This window comes from Ylistrum balloti, unplaced genomic scaffold (assembly GCF_031769215.1).
Source record: "Ylistrum balloti isolate Yb309-2 unplaced genomic scaffold, AGI_CSIRO_Ybal_v1 Utg370236, whole genome shotgun sequence".
Lineage (NCBI taxonomy): Eukaryota > Metazoa > Mollusca > Bivalvia > Pectinida > Pectinidae > Ylistrum > Ylistrum balloti.
In genome coordinates, this window is record NW_026782193.1 from 358,758 (window position 1) to 377,829 (window position 19,072).

The following is a 19,072-nucleotide window of genomic DNA, read 5'->3' on the forward strand; positions in this document are numbered from 1 at the left end:
CTGCAGTCTGCGATATATCCGTTTTAGTGTCTTTTTTCGCCGTAGAGTCCTTAAATCTCCATTATAACTCCCGTACCGTACTCAAAGTCAGCGGGTGTCTGGTGACACATACCATGTCATAAATCATACTATCTACAAATAGAATTCGTGTAGAATTGAAAAAAATATATAAGATGTCCTGATCTTACGACACCTGATGTCGGATACTCTAACGGTTTTTTATTGACTATGTTTCTACGGTTTACTTAAGTCACGTGACAATGGAGGTATCAGTTACTTATATATCTAATTAATACTGATATTCTAACATGCCATCTTTGTTGTTAATGTCTCGATTGGTATTTCCTAATAAATCTCCAAATTGAATTTCAATGTCGGTCACCTGTCTTATCTAGCATGTGTGTTCTTTGATTTAGACATATTTTATTGTATCAAATACAATGGGATTGGACATAAGTGTTAAGACTTATGTGAAACCCTTTCCCCACAAAATGTGACGTCAGACAGACGGACAGACAGAATGTGTGTAGCCGAACAGCGATTGACTTTGTTTTAATGTTTGGAATCTTTTTCGCCTTTCATCTATCCTCTCATGACCTCTGTAAATTTTCTCTCGAAACTGAGTGCTTTGCATTTTCCTATGGTTAATGCTATATAAGTTACCTATGGTTAATGCTATATAAGTTACCTATAGTTAATGTTATGAAAGTTAAATTGTGGTTCCAAGCTACCATGGTGATAATTACAGGTCTTTAACGGTTCCAAGCTACCATGGTGTTAATTAAAGATCTTTAACGGTTCCAAGCTACCATGGTGATAATTACAGATCTTTAAAGGTTCCAAGCTACCATGGTGATAATTACAGATCTTTAACGGTTCCAAGCTACCATGGTGATAATTACAGATCTTTAACGGTTCCAAGCTACCATGGTGATAATTACAGATCTTTAACGGTTCCAAGCTACCATGGTGATAATTACAGATCTTTAAAGGTTCCAAGCTACCATGTTGATAATTACATATCTTTTAACGGTTCCAAGCTACCATGGTGATAATTACAAATCTTTAAAGGTTCCAAGCTACCATGTTGATAATTACATATCTTTTAACGGTTCCAAGCTACCATGGTGATAATTACAGGTCTTTAACGGTTCCAAGCTATCATAGTGATAACAGCATATCATTAATGGTTCCAAGCTACCATGGTGATAATCACAGATCTTTAACGGTTCCTAGCTACCATGGTGATAATTACATATCTTAACAGGTTCCTAGCTACCATGGTGATAATTACAGATCTTTAACGGTTCCAAGCTATCATAGTGATAACAACATATCATTAATGGTTCCAAGCTACCATGGTGATAATCACAGATCTTTAACGGTTCCAAGCTATCATGGTGATAATTACAAATCTTTAACGGTTCCAAGCTACCATGGTGATGATCACATATCTTTAACGGTTCCAAGCTACCATGGTGATAATTACATATCTTTAATGGTTCCAAGCTACCATGTTGATAATTACATATCCTTTAACGGTTCCAAGCTACCATGTCGATAATTACATATCTTTTAACGGTTCCAAGCTACCATGGTGATAATTACAGATCTTTAACGGTTCCAAGCTACCATGTTGATAATTACATATCCTTTAACGGTTCCAAGCTACCATGTTGATAATTACAGATCTTTTAACGGTTCCAAGCTACCATGGTGATAATTACAGATCTTTAACGGTTCCAAGCTACCATGGTGATAATTACAGATCTTTAACGGTTCCAAGCTATCATGGTGCTAATTACAGATCTTTAAAGGTTCCAAGCTACCATGGTGCTAATTACAGATCTTTAACGGATCCAAGTTACCATGGTGATGATCACTTATCTTTAATGGTTCCAAGCTACCATGGTGCTAATCACAGATCTTTAACGGTTCCAAGCTACCATGGTGATAATTACAGGTCTTTAACGGTTCCAAGCTACCATGGTGATAATTACAGATCTTTAACGGTTCCAAGCTACCATGGTGATAATTACAGATCTTTAACGGTTCCAAGCTACCATGGTGATAATTACAGGTCTTTAACGGTTCCAAGTTACCATGGTGATGATCACTTATCTTTAACGGTTCCTAGCTACCATAGTGATAATCACAGATCTTTAACGGTTCCAAGCTACCATGGTGATAATTACAGATCTTTAACGGTTCCAAGCTACCATGGTGATAATCACAGATCTTTAACGGTTCCTAGCTACCATGGTGATAATTATAGATCTTTCAACGGTTCCAAGCTACCATGTTGATAATTACAGATCTTTAACGGATCCAAGCTACCATGGTGATAACTACAGATTTTTTACAGTTCCGAACTACCATGTTGATGAATACAGATCTTTAACAGCTTCTTTTATCTGGTTTATTTCAATTGCTTGGACGATAAACAAGATACATAACAATGGTGATTGTGTTCCATACATAAAATTGATACCGTGTACGGGTATATTAAAGTAGTTGTTGATGTAAATGAGTGTTGTTTACTTTGGTAGCCCTTCCCGAATTGAGGAAGATTTAATTCTGCTGAACATGCGAACAGTAATAAAGGTACTGCACTTTTTGTTCAGTAATCCATTTCACCAAAGCGTACGTAAATATACTATGGGTGTTTAGTAAATATTAAGATTGTAGACCAGTACGTCAGTAAGCGACAACTCCAATCAAACTCTTTTCAGTTTTTATAAGATGTTTTTATTGCTAATTATCAGGAGTGAAATTATTGAAGCTGACAGCGCTACGACTTTCAATGTCTAGTTTTCCTTCCCTAAACGAAATTGAGCAATATGTATCTGTACATGAATATGTTCATGTCATGACCTCGCTCGCTCTGACCTCACGTGAAGTTTACCTCCATTAAAGAGAGCGGATGATGGGTAATGTCGATAATTACAGATAATGGATGGACAGATTAGAACGAAGCTACATGGCTGTTACAATTTTCTCCGAGTTCCTGAATTACAAGACATTTTAGTACAGCCACGATGGCAATCAACCTTTTTAAATAGGTCAGCGGAAAATGCCTTTTCAAAACATTTGGAAAATAAATGATTTATTTTTCTTTTTCTTTATCAACATTAGACCCATTACAGAAATTGACAGTAAGTTATTCCATACATAAAATTGGATTTAAGTCTCATTAATTGAGGCGGTAGGGATTAAATTACTATCGGGCTGTGATGTGATAATTTTGTTACACACTCACTTTGACGTTGTGATTCGAATCGAAAACGTGATCAGGTTTAAAAAAACGTGCCTTTTACCTCTCCTAAAATAACATTACCGTTAGCCCATCTTGTACTACATAATTTGAGGTATGATAACAAGCGGGCGACATTTGACGTGTGATTATAAGCGGGCGACATTTGACGTGTGATGTTAAGCGGGCGACATTTGATGTGTGATAACAAGCGGGCGACATTTTCTTTTGCCGTAGTGAATTCTACTTAGAAATATGTATTAGTAAGTTAATTGTTGTACTAGCCGATAAATTACTTCAGATATTATAATCAAATGGTGAAATCGTGTTCCTCTAGGCAATAGTGGTTTTGAATTGAGGGACATCGGAAGGAAACGGGAAGTCGTCGACTAAAAAGAGCTATTCTAATTGTGCTAGATATTGACTTGATACAAACCTTATCATATATGATTAAAAGTGCGATTTTAGCGACCGATAGACATAATCAAAATACGAAATTTTATCATAATTAATTCACGAAAGGCACGAATAATGAGAGTCACTCAGATTCCAGTGTGCATTCTTCGTGTTTATCAATACTTATAATTTCTCCAGCTGTTTTCTATTATCACAAAAACTGACTGATTCACATTGTAAATTACCAGTCAGACGTACTATATTGATCTAATTTGAATCACTTATATTTCACGTAGGATTTATTTTCCAGTAAATACACGAAGGGAGACAATCGTGAATTCCAATCCGTCGCTGTAATTTGTACTTAAATACCTCTGGATGGCTCTCATGATGAAATCATTTTCCAATGACGTATAACATTTGTAATTTTGACCAATCGGAGCGGTGCTTTTTAGTCACTGCATTGACAATCACCTTTCTGTTCGGCAAATTCAAACAAAGGTCGAATAAGTTGACTTTCCATCAAATCTACCCCGTGTACGTATCTATAACTTGGTAAGAAGTTAAAAGTTATCGAGTCTTATTAGATTATGGCAAATTTAATTTTTATTAAGAAATAAACTTACTGACCAAACGCAGAATTAATTTATTTTACATTTTTGGTGATGGAGGGACCAATGGGTTCAATTTCACAAAACTCCTGTGATGAAAATCTAAATTTTCTGTAACGGGATACCAAGAGGACGTTCTGTTGACATAAACTGATGGTCCTAGTCTGTTACCATTAAATACTGATACACTATCTATTTAGGATACTACATAATGAATCATTGAACAGTACAATGCCGTATTGTTTCGTCAAATATTGTATTGTAACTTACACCAGGACGGATTGACGCCATATCTCTAAATTGTCATCAAAAACATGCTTATCCTGTCGGTGTCCTTCAGTGATAAACAATACGCATGTCTATCTCTTTCATCCTGTCATTGGCGTGCGTAAACAACGTTAACAACAACATAATCAATAACAGTCAGATAACGATTACATCAACAATAACAGTCAGATAACAATTACATCAACAATAACAGTCAGATAACATAAACAATAACTGTCAGATAACATAAACAATAACAGTCAGATAACAATAACATTAACAAAAACAGTCAGATAACATAAACAATAACAGTCAGATAACATAAACAATAACATTCAGATAACATAAACAATAACAGTCAGATAACATAAACAATAACAGTCAGATAACATCAACAATAACAGTCAGATAACATAAACAATAACAGTCAGAAAACATAAACAATAACAGTCAGATAACATCAACAATAACAGTCAGATAACATCAACAATAACAGTCAGATAACATAAACAATAACAGTCAGAAAACATAAACAATAACAGTCAGATAACAAAAACATAAACAATCACAGTCAGATAACATAAAAAATCACATTCAGATAACATAAACATAAACAATAACAGTCAGATAACATAAACATAAACAATCACAGTCAGATAACATAAACATAAACAATCACAGTCAGATAACATAAACAATCACAGTCAGATAACATAAACAATAACAGTCAGATAACATAAACAATAACAGTCAGATAACATAAACAATAACAGTCAGATAACATAAACATAAGCAATAACAGTCAGATAACATAAACATAAACAATCACAGTCAGATAACATAAACATAAGCAATAACAGTCAGATAACAACAACATAAACAATAACAGTCAGATAACATAAACATAAGCAATAACAGTCAGATAACAACAACATAAACAATAACAGTCAGATAACATAAACATAAGCAATAACAGTCAGATAACAACAACATAAACAATAACAGTCAGATAACATAAACATAAACAATCACAGTCAGATAACATAAACAATCACAGTCAGATAACATAAACAATAACAGTCAGATAACATAAACAATAACAGTCAGATAACATAAACATAAGCAATAACAGTCAGATAACAACAACATAAACAATCACAGTCAGATAACATAAACATAAGCAATAACAGTCAGATAACAACAACATAAACATAAACAATAACAGTCAGATAACATCAACAATAACTGTCAGATAACATAAACAATAACAGTCAGATAACATAAACAATAACAGTCAGATAACATAAACAATCACAGTCAGATAACATAAACAATAACAGTCAGATAACATAAACAATCACAGTCAGATAACATAAACATAAACAATAACAGTCAGATAACATCAACAATAACTGTCAGATAACATAAACAATAACAGTCAGATAACATAAACATAAACAATCACAGTCAGATAACATCAACAATAACAGTCAGATAACATAAACAATCACAGTCAGATAACATAAACATAAGCAATAACAGTCAGATAACATAAACAATAACAGTCAGATAACAACAACATAAACAATCACAGTCAGATAACATCAACAATAACAGTCAGATAACATAAACAATAACAGTCAGATAACATAAACAATCACAGTCAGATAACATAAACATAAACAATAACAGTCAGATAACAACAACATAAACAATAACAGTCAGATAACATAAACATAAACAATAACAGTCAGATAACATAAACAATAACAGTCAGATAACAACAACATAAACAATCACAGTCAGATAACATCAACAATAACAGTCAGATAACAACAACATAAACAATAACAGTCAGATAACAACAACATAAACAATCACAGTCAGATAACATAAACATAAACAATCACAGTCAGATAACATCAACATAAACAATAACAGTCAGATAACATAAACAATCACAGTCAGATAACATAAACATAAACAATAACAGTCAGATAACAACAACATAAACAATCACAGTCAGATAACATAAACATAAACAATAACAGTCAGATAACATAAACAATAACAGTCAGATAACATAAACATAAACAATAACAGTCAGATAACATAAACATAAACAATCACAGTCAGATAACATCAACAATAACAGTCAGATAACATAAACAATAACTGTCAGATAACATAAACAATAACAGTCAGATAACATAAACATAAACAATAACTGTCAGATAACATAAACAATAACTGTCAGATAACATAAACAATAACAGTCAGATAACATCAACAATAACAGTCAGATAACATAAACAATAACAGTCAGATAACATAAGCAATAACAGTCAGATAACAACAACATAAACATAAACAATAACAGTCAGATAACATAAACAATAACTGTCAGATAACATAAACAATAACTGTCAGATAACATAAACAATCACAGTCAGATAACATAAACATAAACAATAACTGTCAGATAACATAAACAATCACAGTCAGATAACATAAACATAAACAATAACTGTCAGATAACATAAACAATCACAGTCAGATAACATAAACATAAACAATAACTGTCAGATAACATAAACAATCACAGTCAGATAACATAAACATAAACAATAACTGTCAGATAACATAAACAATAACTGTCAGATAACATAAACAATCACAGTCAGATAACATAAACATAAACAATAACTGTCAGATAACATAAACAATAACTGTCAGATAACATAAACATAAACAATCACAGTCAGATAACATAAACATAAACAATAACAGTCAGATAACATAAACAATAACAGTCAGATAACATTAACAATGACAGTCAGATAACATAACATCAACAATAACAGTCAGATAACAACAACATAAACAATAACTGTCAGATAACAACAACATAAACAATAACTGTCAGATAACATCAACATAAACAATAACAGTCAGATAACATAAACAATAACAGTCAGATAACATAAACAATAACTGTCAGATAACATAAACAATAACTGTCAGATAACAACAACATAAACAATAACTGTCAGATAACATAAACATAAACAATCACAGTCAGATAACATCAACAATAACAGTCAGATAACATAAACAATAACAGTCAGATAACAATAACATAAACAATAACAGTCAGATAACATAAACAATAACAGTCAGATAACAACAACATAAATAATAACAGTCAGATAACAACAACATAAACAATCACAGTCAGATAACAACAACATAAACAATAACAGTCAGATAACAACAACATAAACATAAACAATAACAGTCAGATAACATAAACAATAACAGTCAGATAACATAAACAATAACTGTCAGATAACATAAACAATCACAGTCAGATAACATAAACAATCACAGTCAGATAACATAAACAATAACTGTCAGATAACATAAACATAAACAATAACAGTCAGATAACATAAACAATAACTGTCAGATAACATAAACATAAACAATAACAGTCAGATAACATAAACAATCACAGTCAGATAACATAAACATAAACAATAACAGTCAGATAACATAAACAATAACTGTCAGATAACATAAACATAAACAATCACAGTCAGATAACATAAACAATAACTGTCAGATAACATTAACATAAACAATCACAGTCAGATAACATAAACATAAACAATAACAGTCAGATAACATAAACAATAACTGTCAGATAACATAAGCAATAACAGTCAGATAACAACAACATAAACATAAACAATAACAGTCAGATAACATAAACAATAACAGTCAGATAACATAAACAATAACTGTCAGATAACATAAACAATAACTGTCAGATAACATAAACAATCACAGTCAGATAACATAAACAATCACAGTCAGATAACATAAACAATAACAGTCAGATAACAATAACAGTCAGATAACATAAACAATAACAGTCAGATAACATCAACAATAACAGTCAGATAACATAAACAATAACTGTCAGATAACATAAACAATAACAGTCAGATAACATAAACAATAACTGTCAGATAACATAAACAATAACAGTCAGATAACATAAACAATAACTGTCAGATAACATAAACAATAACTGTCAGATAACATAAACAATAACAGTCAGATAACATAAACAATAACAGTCAGATAACATAAACAATAACTGTCAGATAACATAAACAATAACTGTCAGATAACATAAACAATAACTGTCAGATAACATAAACAATCACAGTCAGATAACATAAACAATCACAGTCAGATAACATAAACAATAACAGTCAGATAACATAAACAATAACAGTCAGATAACATAAACAATAACAGTCAGATAACATAAACAATAACTGTCAGATAACAATAACAGTCAGATAACATAAACAATAACAGTCAGATAACATAAACAATCACAGTCAGATAACATAAACAATAACTGTCAGATAACAATCACAGTCAGATAACATAAACAATAACAGTCAGATAACATAAACAATAACTGTCAGATAACAATAACAGTCAGATAACATAAACAATAACTGTCAGATAACATAAACAATCACAGTCAGATAACATAAACAATAACTGTCAGATAACATCAACATAAACAATAACAGTCAGATAACATAAACATAAACAATAACAGTCAGATAACATCAACATAAACAATAACTGTCAGATAACATCAACATAAACAATAACAGTCAGATAACATAAACAATAACAGTCAGATAACATAAACAATAACTGTCAGATAACAATAACAGTCAGATAACATAAACAATAACTGTCAGATAACATAAACAATCACAGTCAGATAACATAAACAATAACTGTCAGATAACATCAACATAAACAATAACAGTCAGATAACATCAACAATAACAGTCAGATAACATAAACAATAACTGTCAGATAACAATAACAGTCAGATAACATAAACAATAACAGTCAGATAACATAAACAATAACAGTCAGATAACATAAACAATAACTGTCAGATAACAATAACAGTCAGATAACATAAACAATAACTGTCAGATAACATAAACAATCACAGTCAGATAACATAAACAATAACTGTCAGATAACATAAACATAAACAATCACAGTCAGATAACATAAACAATAACTGTCAGATAACAATCACAGTCAGATAACATAAACAATAACAGTCAGATAACATAAACAATAACTGTCAGATAACAATCACAGTCAGATAACATAAACAATCACAGTCAGATAACATAAACAATAACTGTCAGATAACAATCACAGTCAGATAACATAAACAATAACAGTCAGATAACATAAACAATAACTGTCAGATAACAATAACAGTCAGATAACATAAACAATAACTGTCAGATAACATAAACAATCACAGTCAGATAACATAAACAATAACTGTCAGATAACATCAACATAAACAATAACAGTCAGATAACATCAACATAAACAATCACAGTCAGATAACATAAACAATAACAGTCAGATAACATAAACAATAACTGTCAGATAACATAAACAATCACAGTCAGATAACATAAACAATAACTGTCAGATAACATAAACAATCACAGTCAGATAACATAAACAATAACTGTCAGATAACATAAACATAAACAATAACAGTCAGATAACATAAACATAAACAATCACAGTCAGATAACATAAACATAAACAATCACAGTCAGATAACATAAACAATAACAGTCAGATAACATAAACAATAACAGTCAGATAACATAAACAATAACAGTCAGATAACATAAACAATAACTGTCAGATAACATAAACATAAACAATAACTGTCAGATAACATAAACAATCACAGTCAGATAACATAAACAATAACTGTCAGATAACATAAACAATAACTGTCAGATAACATAAACATAAACAATAACAGTCAGATAACATAAACATAAACAATCACAGTCAGATAACATAAACAATAACTGTCAGATAACAATCACAGTCAGATAACATAAACAATAACAGTCAGATAACATAAACAATAACTGTCAGATAACAATAACAGTCAGATAACATAAACAATAACTGTCAGATAACATAAACAATCACAGTCAGATAACATAAACAATAACTGTCAGATAACATCAACATAAACAATCACAGTCAGATAACATAAACATAAACAATAACAGTCAGATAACATAAACAATAACTGTCAGATAACATAAACATAAACAATCACAGTCAGATAACATAAACAATCACAGTCAGATAACATAAACATAAACAATCACAGTCAGATAACATAAACATAAACAATCACAGTCAGATAACATAAACATAAACAATAACAGTCAGATAACATAAACATAAACAATAACAGTCAGATAACATAAACAATAACAGTCAGATAACATAAACAATAACTGTCAGATAACATAAACATAAACAATCACAGTCAGATAACATAAACAATCACAGTCAGATAACATAAACATAAACAATAACAGTCAGATAACATAAACATAAACAATCACAGTCAGATAACATAAACATAAACAATAACAGTCAGATAACAACAACATAAACAATAACAGTCAGATAACATCAACATAAACAATCACAGTCAGATAACATCAACAATAACAGTCAGATAACATAAACAATAACAGTCAGATAACATAAACATAAACAATAACAGTCAGATAACATCAACATAAACAATCACAGTCAGATAACATAAACATAAACAATAACAGTCAGATAACATCAACATAAACAATCACAGTCAGATAACATCAACAATAACAGTCAGATAACAACAACATAAACATAAACAATAACAGTCAGATAACATAAACAATAACAGTCAGATAACATAAACATAAACAATAACAGTCAGATAACATTAACATAAACAATCACAGTCAGATAACATAAACATAAACAATAACTGTCAGATAACATAAACAATAACTGTCAGATAACATAAACAATCACAGTCAGATAACATAAACATAAACAATAACTGTCAGATAACATAAACAATAACAGTCAGATAACATAAACAATAACAGTCAGATAACATCAACATAAACAATCACAGTCAGATAACATCAACAATAACAGTCAGATAACAACAACATAAACATAAACAATAACAGTCAGATAACATAAACAATAACAGTCAGATAACATAAACAATAACAGTCATATAACAACCAATAACAGTCAGATAACATAAACAATAACAGTCAGATAACATAAACAATAACAGTCAGATAACATAAACATAAACAATAACAGTCAGATAACATTAACATAAACAATCACAGTCAGATAACATAAACATAAACAATAACTGTCAGATAACATAAACAATAACTGTCAGATAACAATTACATCAACAATAACAGTCAGATAACATAAACAATAACACTCAGATAACATAAACAATAACAGTCAGATAACAACAACATAAACAATAACAGTCAGATAACATCAACATAAACAATAACAGTCAGATAACATAAACAATAACAGTCAGATAACATAAACAATAACAGTCAGATAACAACAACATAAACAATAACAGTCAGATAACATCAACATAAACAATAACAGTCAGATAACATAAACAATAACAGTCAGATAACAATTACATCAACAATAACAGTCAGATAACATAAACAATAACACTCAGATAACATAAACAATAACAGTCAGATAACAACAACATAAACAATAACAGTCAGATAACATCAACATAAACAATAACAGTCAGATAACATAAACAATAACAGTCAGATAACATAAACAATAACAGTCAGATAACAACAACATAAACAATAACAGTCAGATAACATCAACATAAACAATAACAGTCAGATAACATAAACAATAACAGTCAGATAACAATTACATCAACAATAACAGTCAGATAACATAAACAATAACAGTCAGATAACATAAACAATAACAGTCAGATAACAATTACATCAACAATAACAGTCAGATAACATAAACAATAACAGTCAGATAACATAAACAATAACAGTCAGATAACATAAACAATAACAGTCAGATAACATAAACATAAACAATAACAGTCAGATAACATAAACAATAACAGTCAGATAACATAAACAATAACAGTCAGATAACATAAACAATAACTGTCAGATAACATAAACAATAACAGTCAGATAACATAAACAATAACAGTCAGATAACAACAATGAGGTCTGTATTTTAATTTATTGTCGTATTATTCAATTTTAAGTTATGAAATTGTTCTGAATTAAAAAAAAAAAAAAGTTATAGTGACTACAAGATCTTAAACAAGTACTGCATAGCTCTATCGTGTAACGTTGTCATCTCTTCCTGATAAATATTCTATTTAATATGCTTCTTATGGTCTAATTATGCTACCTCATTTTTTCCAGGAAAAGGTTCTGGTTTCTGTTTTTCTGCCTGATTTTTCGTGATCTGTTTGATGTTTTAGATTTCCTTATGTAACCATGTTGCCATGGAAACAGAAAACTCGCTAAGCATTTCAGGTGAAAATAGTTTTTTCAACTATTTGGATCAATACAATTGTGTTCTTCAAGCTGTTATATTTTGATATGTATCTCAGTGGATGAGACACATGATCAGACTTGGGGGTTTTATACATATCGTCAGCCATCGTTCTCATCATTTGGAATTTCAGAAACTTCTGTTTTTGTTATTTGCAGATAATCATGTAGAGAATTCTATTTCAAACTTATCAATTATTCAGTGGTCTTATTGGAAGATTTATATCCGTAGAGATTTTCCAGGAAGTACGAAAGGGAATAGAAAATGATGAACATTTGTTTCCTTTAAAAACAATTATCGTATATAAATATATATATAAAATATCGGAATGCCTCTGAAATCCTTGGCACATTATAAAAATGTTCATTTCACAGTATTATTACATAAATATCAGTATCTGGTTTTATCAGGGAAGACTATATGAAGGTATATCAACCCTGGGGGAAGACTACATGAATCCCTGGGGGAAGACTATATCAACCCTGGGGGAAGGTATATCAACCCCGGGGAAAGATATATCAGCCCTGGGGAGGACTATATCAACCCTGGGGGAAGGTATATCAACCCTGGGGAAAAGCTATATCAACCCTGGGGGAAGGTATATCAACCCTGGGGGAGAGACTATATTAACCCTGGGGGAAGACTATATCAACCCTGGGGAAAGATACATCAACCCTGGGTAAAACTATATCAACCCTGGGGAAAGATATATCAGCCTTGGGGAGTACTATATCAACCCTTGGGGAAGGTATATCAACCCTGGGAAAAGCTATATCAACCCTGGGGGAAGGTATATCAACCCTGGGGGAGAGACTATATTAACCCTGGGGGAAGACTATATCAACCCTGGGGAAAGTTATATCAACCCTGGGTAAGACTATATCAACCCTGGGGAAAGATATATCAGCCCTAGGGAGGACTATATCAACCCTGGGGAAAGATATATCAACCCTGGGGGAAGATATATCAACCCTGGGGAAGACTATATCAACCCTGGGGAGGACTATATCAACCCTGGGGGAGAGACTATATTAACCCTTTGGGAAGACTTTATCAACCCTGGGGAAAGATATATCAGCCTTGGGGAGTACTATATCAACCCTTGGGAAAGATATATCAACCCTGGGGAAAGATATATCAACCCTGGGTAAAACTATATCAACCCTAGGGAAAGATATATCAGCCCTGGGGAGGACTATATCAACCCTGGGGGAAGGTATATCAACCCTGGGGGAGAGACTATATGAATCCTGGGGAAAGACTATATCAACCCTGGGGGAAAGACTATATCAACCCTGGGGAGGACTATATCAACCCTGGGGGAAGGTATATCAACCCTGGGGGAGAGACTATATTAACCCTTTGGGAAGACTATATCAACCCTGGGGAAAGATATATCAGCCCTAGGGAGGACTATATCAACCCTGGGGAAAGATATATCAACCCTGGGGAAGACTATATCAACCCTGGGGAAAGATATATCAGCCCTAGGGAGGACTATATCAACCCTGGGGAAAGATATATCAACCCTGGGGAAGACTATATCAACCCTGGGGGAAGACTATATCAACCCTGGGGAAGGTATATCAGACCCTATATTAACCCTTTGGGAAGACTATATCAACCCTGGGGAAAGATATATCAGCCCTAGGGAGGACTATATCAACCCTGGGGGAAGACTATATCAACCCTGGGGAGGACTATATCAACCCTGGGGGAAGGTATATCAACCCTGGGGGAGAGACTATATTAACCCTTTGGGAAGACTATATCAACCCTGGGGGAAGACTATATCAACCCTTGGGAAAGCTATATCAACCCTAGGGAAAGATATATTAACCCTGGGGGAAAGACTATTTCAACTCTGGGGAAAGGTATATCAACCCTGGGGAAAGATATATCAACCCTGGGTAAGACTATATAAACCCTGGGGGAAAGATATATCAGCCCTGGGGAAAGGTATATCAACCCTGGGGAAAGGTATATCAACCCTGGGGAAAGGTATATCAACCCTGGGTAAGACTATATAAACCCTGGGGGAAAGATATATCAGCCCTGGGGAGGACTATATCAACCCTGGGGAAAGCTATATCAACCCTAGGGAAAGATATATTAACCCTGGGGGAAGGTATATCAACCCTCGGGGAGAGACTATATTAACACTGGGGGAAGACTATATCAACCCTGGGGAAAGTTATATCAACCCTGGGGGAAAGATATATCAGCCCTGGGGAGGACTATATCAACCCTGGGGAAAGGTATATCAACCCTGGGTAAGACTATATAAACCCTGGGGGAAAGATATATCAGCCCTGGGGAGGACTATATCAACCCTGGGGAAAGGTATATCAACCCTGGGTAAGACTATATAAACCCTGGGGGAAAGATATATCAGCCCTGGGGAGGACTATATCAACCCTGGGGAAAGCTATATCAACCCTGGGTAAGACTATATCAACCCTGGGGAAAGATATATCAGCCCTGGGTAAGACTATATCAACCCTGGGGAAAGATATATCAGCCCTAGGGAGGACTATATCAACCCTGGGGAAAGATATATCAACCCTGGGGGAAGATATATCAACCCTGGGGGAAGACTATATCAACCCTGGGGGAAGCTATATCAACCCTGGGTAAGACTATATAAACCCTGGGGGAAAGATATATCAGCCCTGGGGAGGACTATATCAACCCTGGGGAAAGCTATATCAACCCTAGGGAAAGATATATTAACCCTGGGGGAAAGACTATTTCAACCCTGGGGGAAGGTATATCAACCCTGGGGGAGAGACTATATTAACACTGGGGGAAGACTATATCAACCCTGGGGAAAGTTATATCAACCCTGGGTAAGACTATATCAACCCTGGGGAAAGATATATCAGCCCTAGGGAGGACTATATCAACCCTGGGGGAAGGTATATCAACCCTGGGGGAAGCTATATCAACCCTGAGGTACAATTGTGGAGGAAGTCACATTAAAAGATGGAGTCAAATCAATGGGCGGGGTTACTTTACGTACTAATGTATGGGGAAGGGGAAAGTTACAGTAGTAGGTGGGGTTACAACAGTAGCGCTTCCTTAACGAGTTTGTATAAGAAGTGTTAAAAACCGACATACATATAATCAATGTATCAAATACAATAACGGGGGTGGGGGGTTTATCTCTTAATAACGGGGGTGGGGGGTTTAACTCTTAATAACGGGGGTGGGGGGTTTAACTCTTAATAACGGGGGTGGGGGTTTAACTCTTAATAACGGGGGTGGGGGGTTTAACTCTTAATAACGGGGGTGGGGGTTTATCTCTTAATAACGGGGGTGGGGGATTTAACTCTTAATAACGGGGGTGGGGGGTTTAACTCTTAATAACGGGGGTGGGGGGTTTAACTCTTAATAACGGGGGTGGGGGGTTTAACTCTTAATAACGGGGGTGGGGGTTTAACTCTTAATAACGGGGGGGGGGGGGGGTTAACTCTTAATAACGGGGGTGGGGGGTTTAACTCTTAATAACGGGGATGGGGGGTTTAACTCTTAATCAAAACGTAGAACCGATATCGTGATAAAACCATCATTATAAGTTTTGCACATATATGTTCGGAGGATTGACTTAGGTAAAAGATCTTTTTAAAATGGATGATTTGAAAACCGCACACTTGTAATTATGACATTTTGTTTCGTTCCAGATACGTTGCGATCATTCATCCAATCAAAGCCCACATTGTTTGTAACAAGCGCCGAATCGTCGTTATTCTTGGATGCATATGGCCGTGCGCATGGGCAGCAGGACTTCCGACTTTAATATTCAACGAAGTCCGACAGGGCCATCCTCACATACCAGTGCTGTACTGTATGATGGTGTTTCCCGATAACCACATATTTTACTTTAAAGTATTTAAATATATTGAGTCGGTTCTGTTTTATTTCATGCCGTTGTTGATACAGATAGTGTTATACGCCTTCATCACGAAACATCTATTCCTGGGATCGGACAGACTCCATCGAAGGGTAACAGTTCGTCAGGTGAACGGGTCATCCATGGAACGGTTCTCAGAGGCGCTACAAGCGCGGAGGGGCGTGGTTAAAATGTTGATGTTGAGTGTGATTGTTTATTTCATAAGTTACTCTCCCAATCAGATCTTACTGATCTGTAACACAGTTTCCCCAACAACGTTCCATGAAAACTTTTCTTTTCAAGTGTTTACAATGGTCATAGCTAATCTGAATTCTGCAGCCAATCCGATTCTGTACAGTATATTTAGTCAGAACTTCCGGCAGTGTTTTCGATATATGATGTGTGGGTTATGTGTTAGACGACCAAAACCAAAACCTACACGACAGTTGACGCTTACATCGAATGGCTCGAGACTCTGGAGACATACAAGCATGGCGTCTGCTGCTTCCACAGAAGTGTAAATCGGAAAAAGAGGATATTTTGGGCCCAAAAAACATACTCCAAGGTTCAAGGTCATCTTTTACATTTAAATAAAAATGACAATTCGTTTGTCCGACATCGTGAACTTAAGTCGATTACCAGATTTATCATAAAATCGACATTATTTATGTCAGTATAGTTTTGTCAGTGTAGAAGGTTTGCAAATGTGGAAGGATTGTCAGTGTAAAAGGTTTGTCAGTGTAGAGGGTTTGTCTGTAGAAGGTTTGTCTGTGTAAAAGGTTTGTCTGTGTAGAAGGTGTGTCAGTGTAGAAGATTTGTCTGTGTGGAAGGTTTGACAGTGTAGGTTTGTCTGTGTAGAAGATTTTTTAAGTGTAAAAGGTTTGTCAGTGTAGAACATTTGTCACTGTAGGTTTGTCAGTGTAGAAGGTTTGTCAGACAGTGTAGAAGGTTTCTCAATGCAGAACATTTGTAAGTGTAGAAGATATGTCAGTGTAGAAGGTTTGTAAATGTTGGAGGTTTTCAGTGTAGAAGATTTGTCAGTGTAAAAGGTTTGCTAGTGTATAAGGTTTGTCAGTGTATAAGGTTTGTCATTGTAGAAGGTTTGTCTGTGTAAAAGGTTTGCTAGTGTATAAGGTTTGTCAGTGTATAAGGTTTGTCATTGTAGAAGGTTTGTCAGTGTAGAAAGTTTGTCAGTGTAGAAGATTTGTCTGTGTAGAAGGTTTGTCAGTGTAGAACTTTTGTCAGTGTAGCAGGTTTGTCAGTGTAGAAGGTTTGTCTGTGTAGAACACAAGGTTTGTCAGTGTAGAAGTTTTGTCAGTGTAGAAGGTTTGTCAGTGTACGTTTGTCAGTGTAAATGATTTGTCAGTGTAGAAGGTTTGTCAGTGTACGTTTGTCAGTGTAGATGATTTGTCAGTGTAGAAGGTTTGTCAGTGTAGAAGGTTTGTCAGTGTAGAAGGTTTGTCAATGTAGAAGATTTTTCAGTTATCATGTATTGCTCACTAATTGTGGATTTCATTAGAATCAATTCTCCATTACGTTTTGAAACACTTTACTTTAGAAACCAACAGCATGTTTAACCTTACCTTGGACAATTGGTGAGATGACAGGAAACGATGCACGGTGTCTTTCTTATCTAACCGTATATCGGTTATGATCAGTTGTAGAGATTGATAATGTCTGACGTGTAGACGCTGATGACGTCATATCAGAATTTTTGTTTAAATATTAAAGTATATCAAAATATTTTTGAAATCTGTTTTTCAAATTGTGTGGATTGATTTTTTTTTAATCCGACAAGATGTCAAGACTTGTGTAGCTTTGTTCATTGTCCTGTCACTTAACATATGGAACAAATACAAAAGAAATGATGTAGTCTTGAGGTTGCACTAGTCATTGTGTAAAAGAATCTGACGGGCGGACAGACGAACTGTAGTAAATGAAAATATTAATAACAAGTCTGTGATAAACACGGAGTGAATTTCTTTTATCTATATACACCCCTAAGAACTTTTAGGATGGTTGGGTGGCGCAGTGGTAACGCACTCGTCTTCCACCTAGTCGTCTGGGGTTTGATTCCTGGAACGGACACGTGGGGTT

General features: G+C 34.0%; 1 protein-coding gene across 1 annotated transcript in view; it reads left to right on the forward strand.

Moving 5' to 3' along the window:
• LOC132552103 (neuropeptide receptor 15-like) overlaps positions 1 to 17,496 on the forward strand; it is a 55,525-nt gene extending 38,029 nt beyond the window's left edge. Inside the window, exon 2 of the mRNA XM_060216247.1 lies at positions 16,767 to 17,496. Within this exon, the coding sequence (XP_060072230.1) occupies positions 16,767 to 17,496 (730 nt within the window). The remainder of the gene's footprint in view (positions 1 to 16,766) is intronic.
• Positions 17,497 to 19,072: the final 1,576 nt, after the last annotated feature.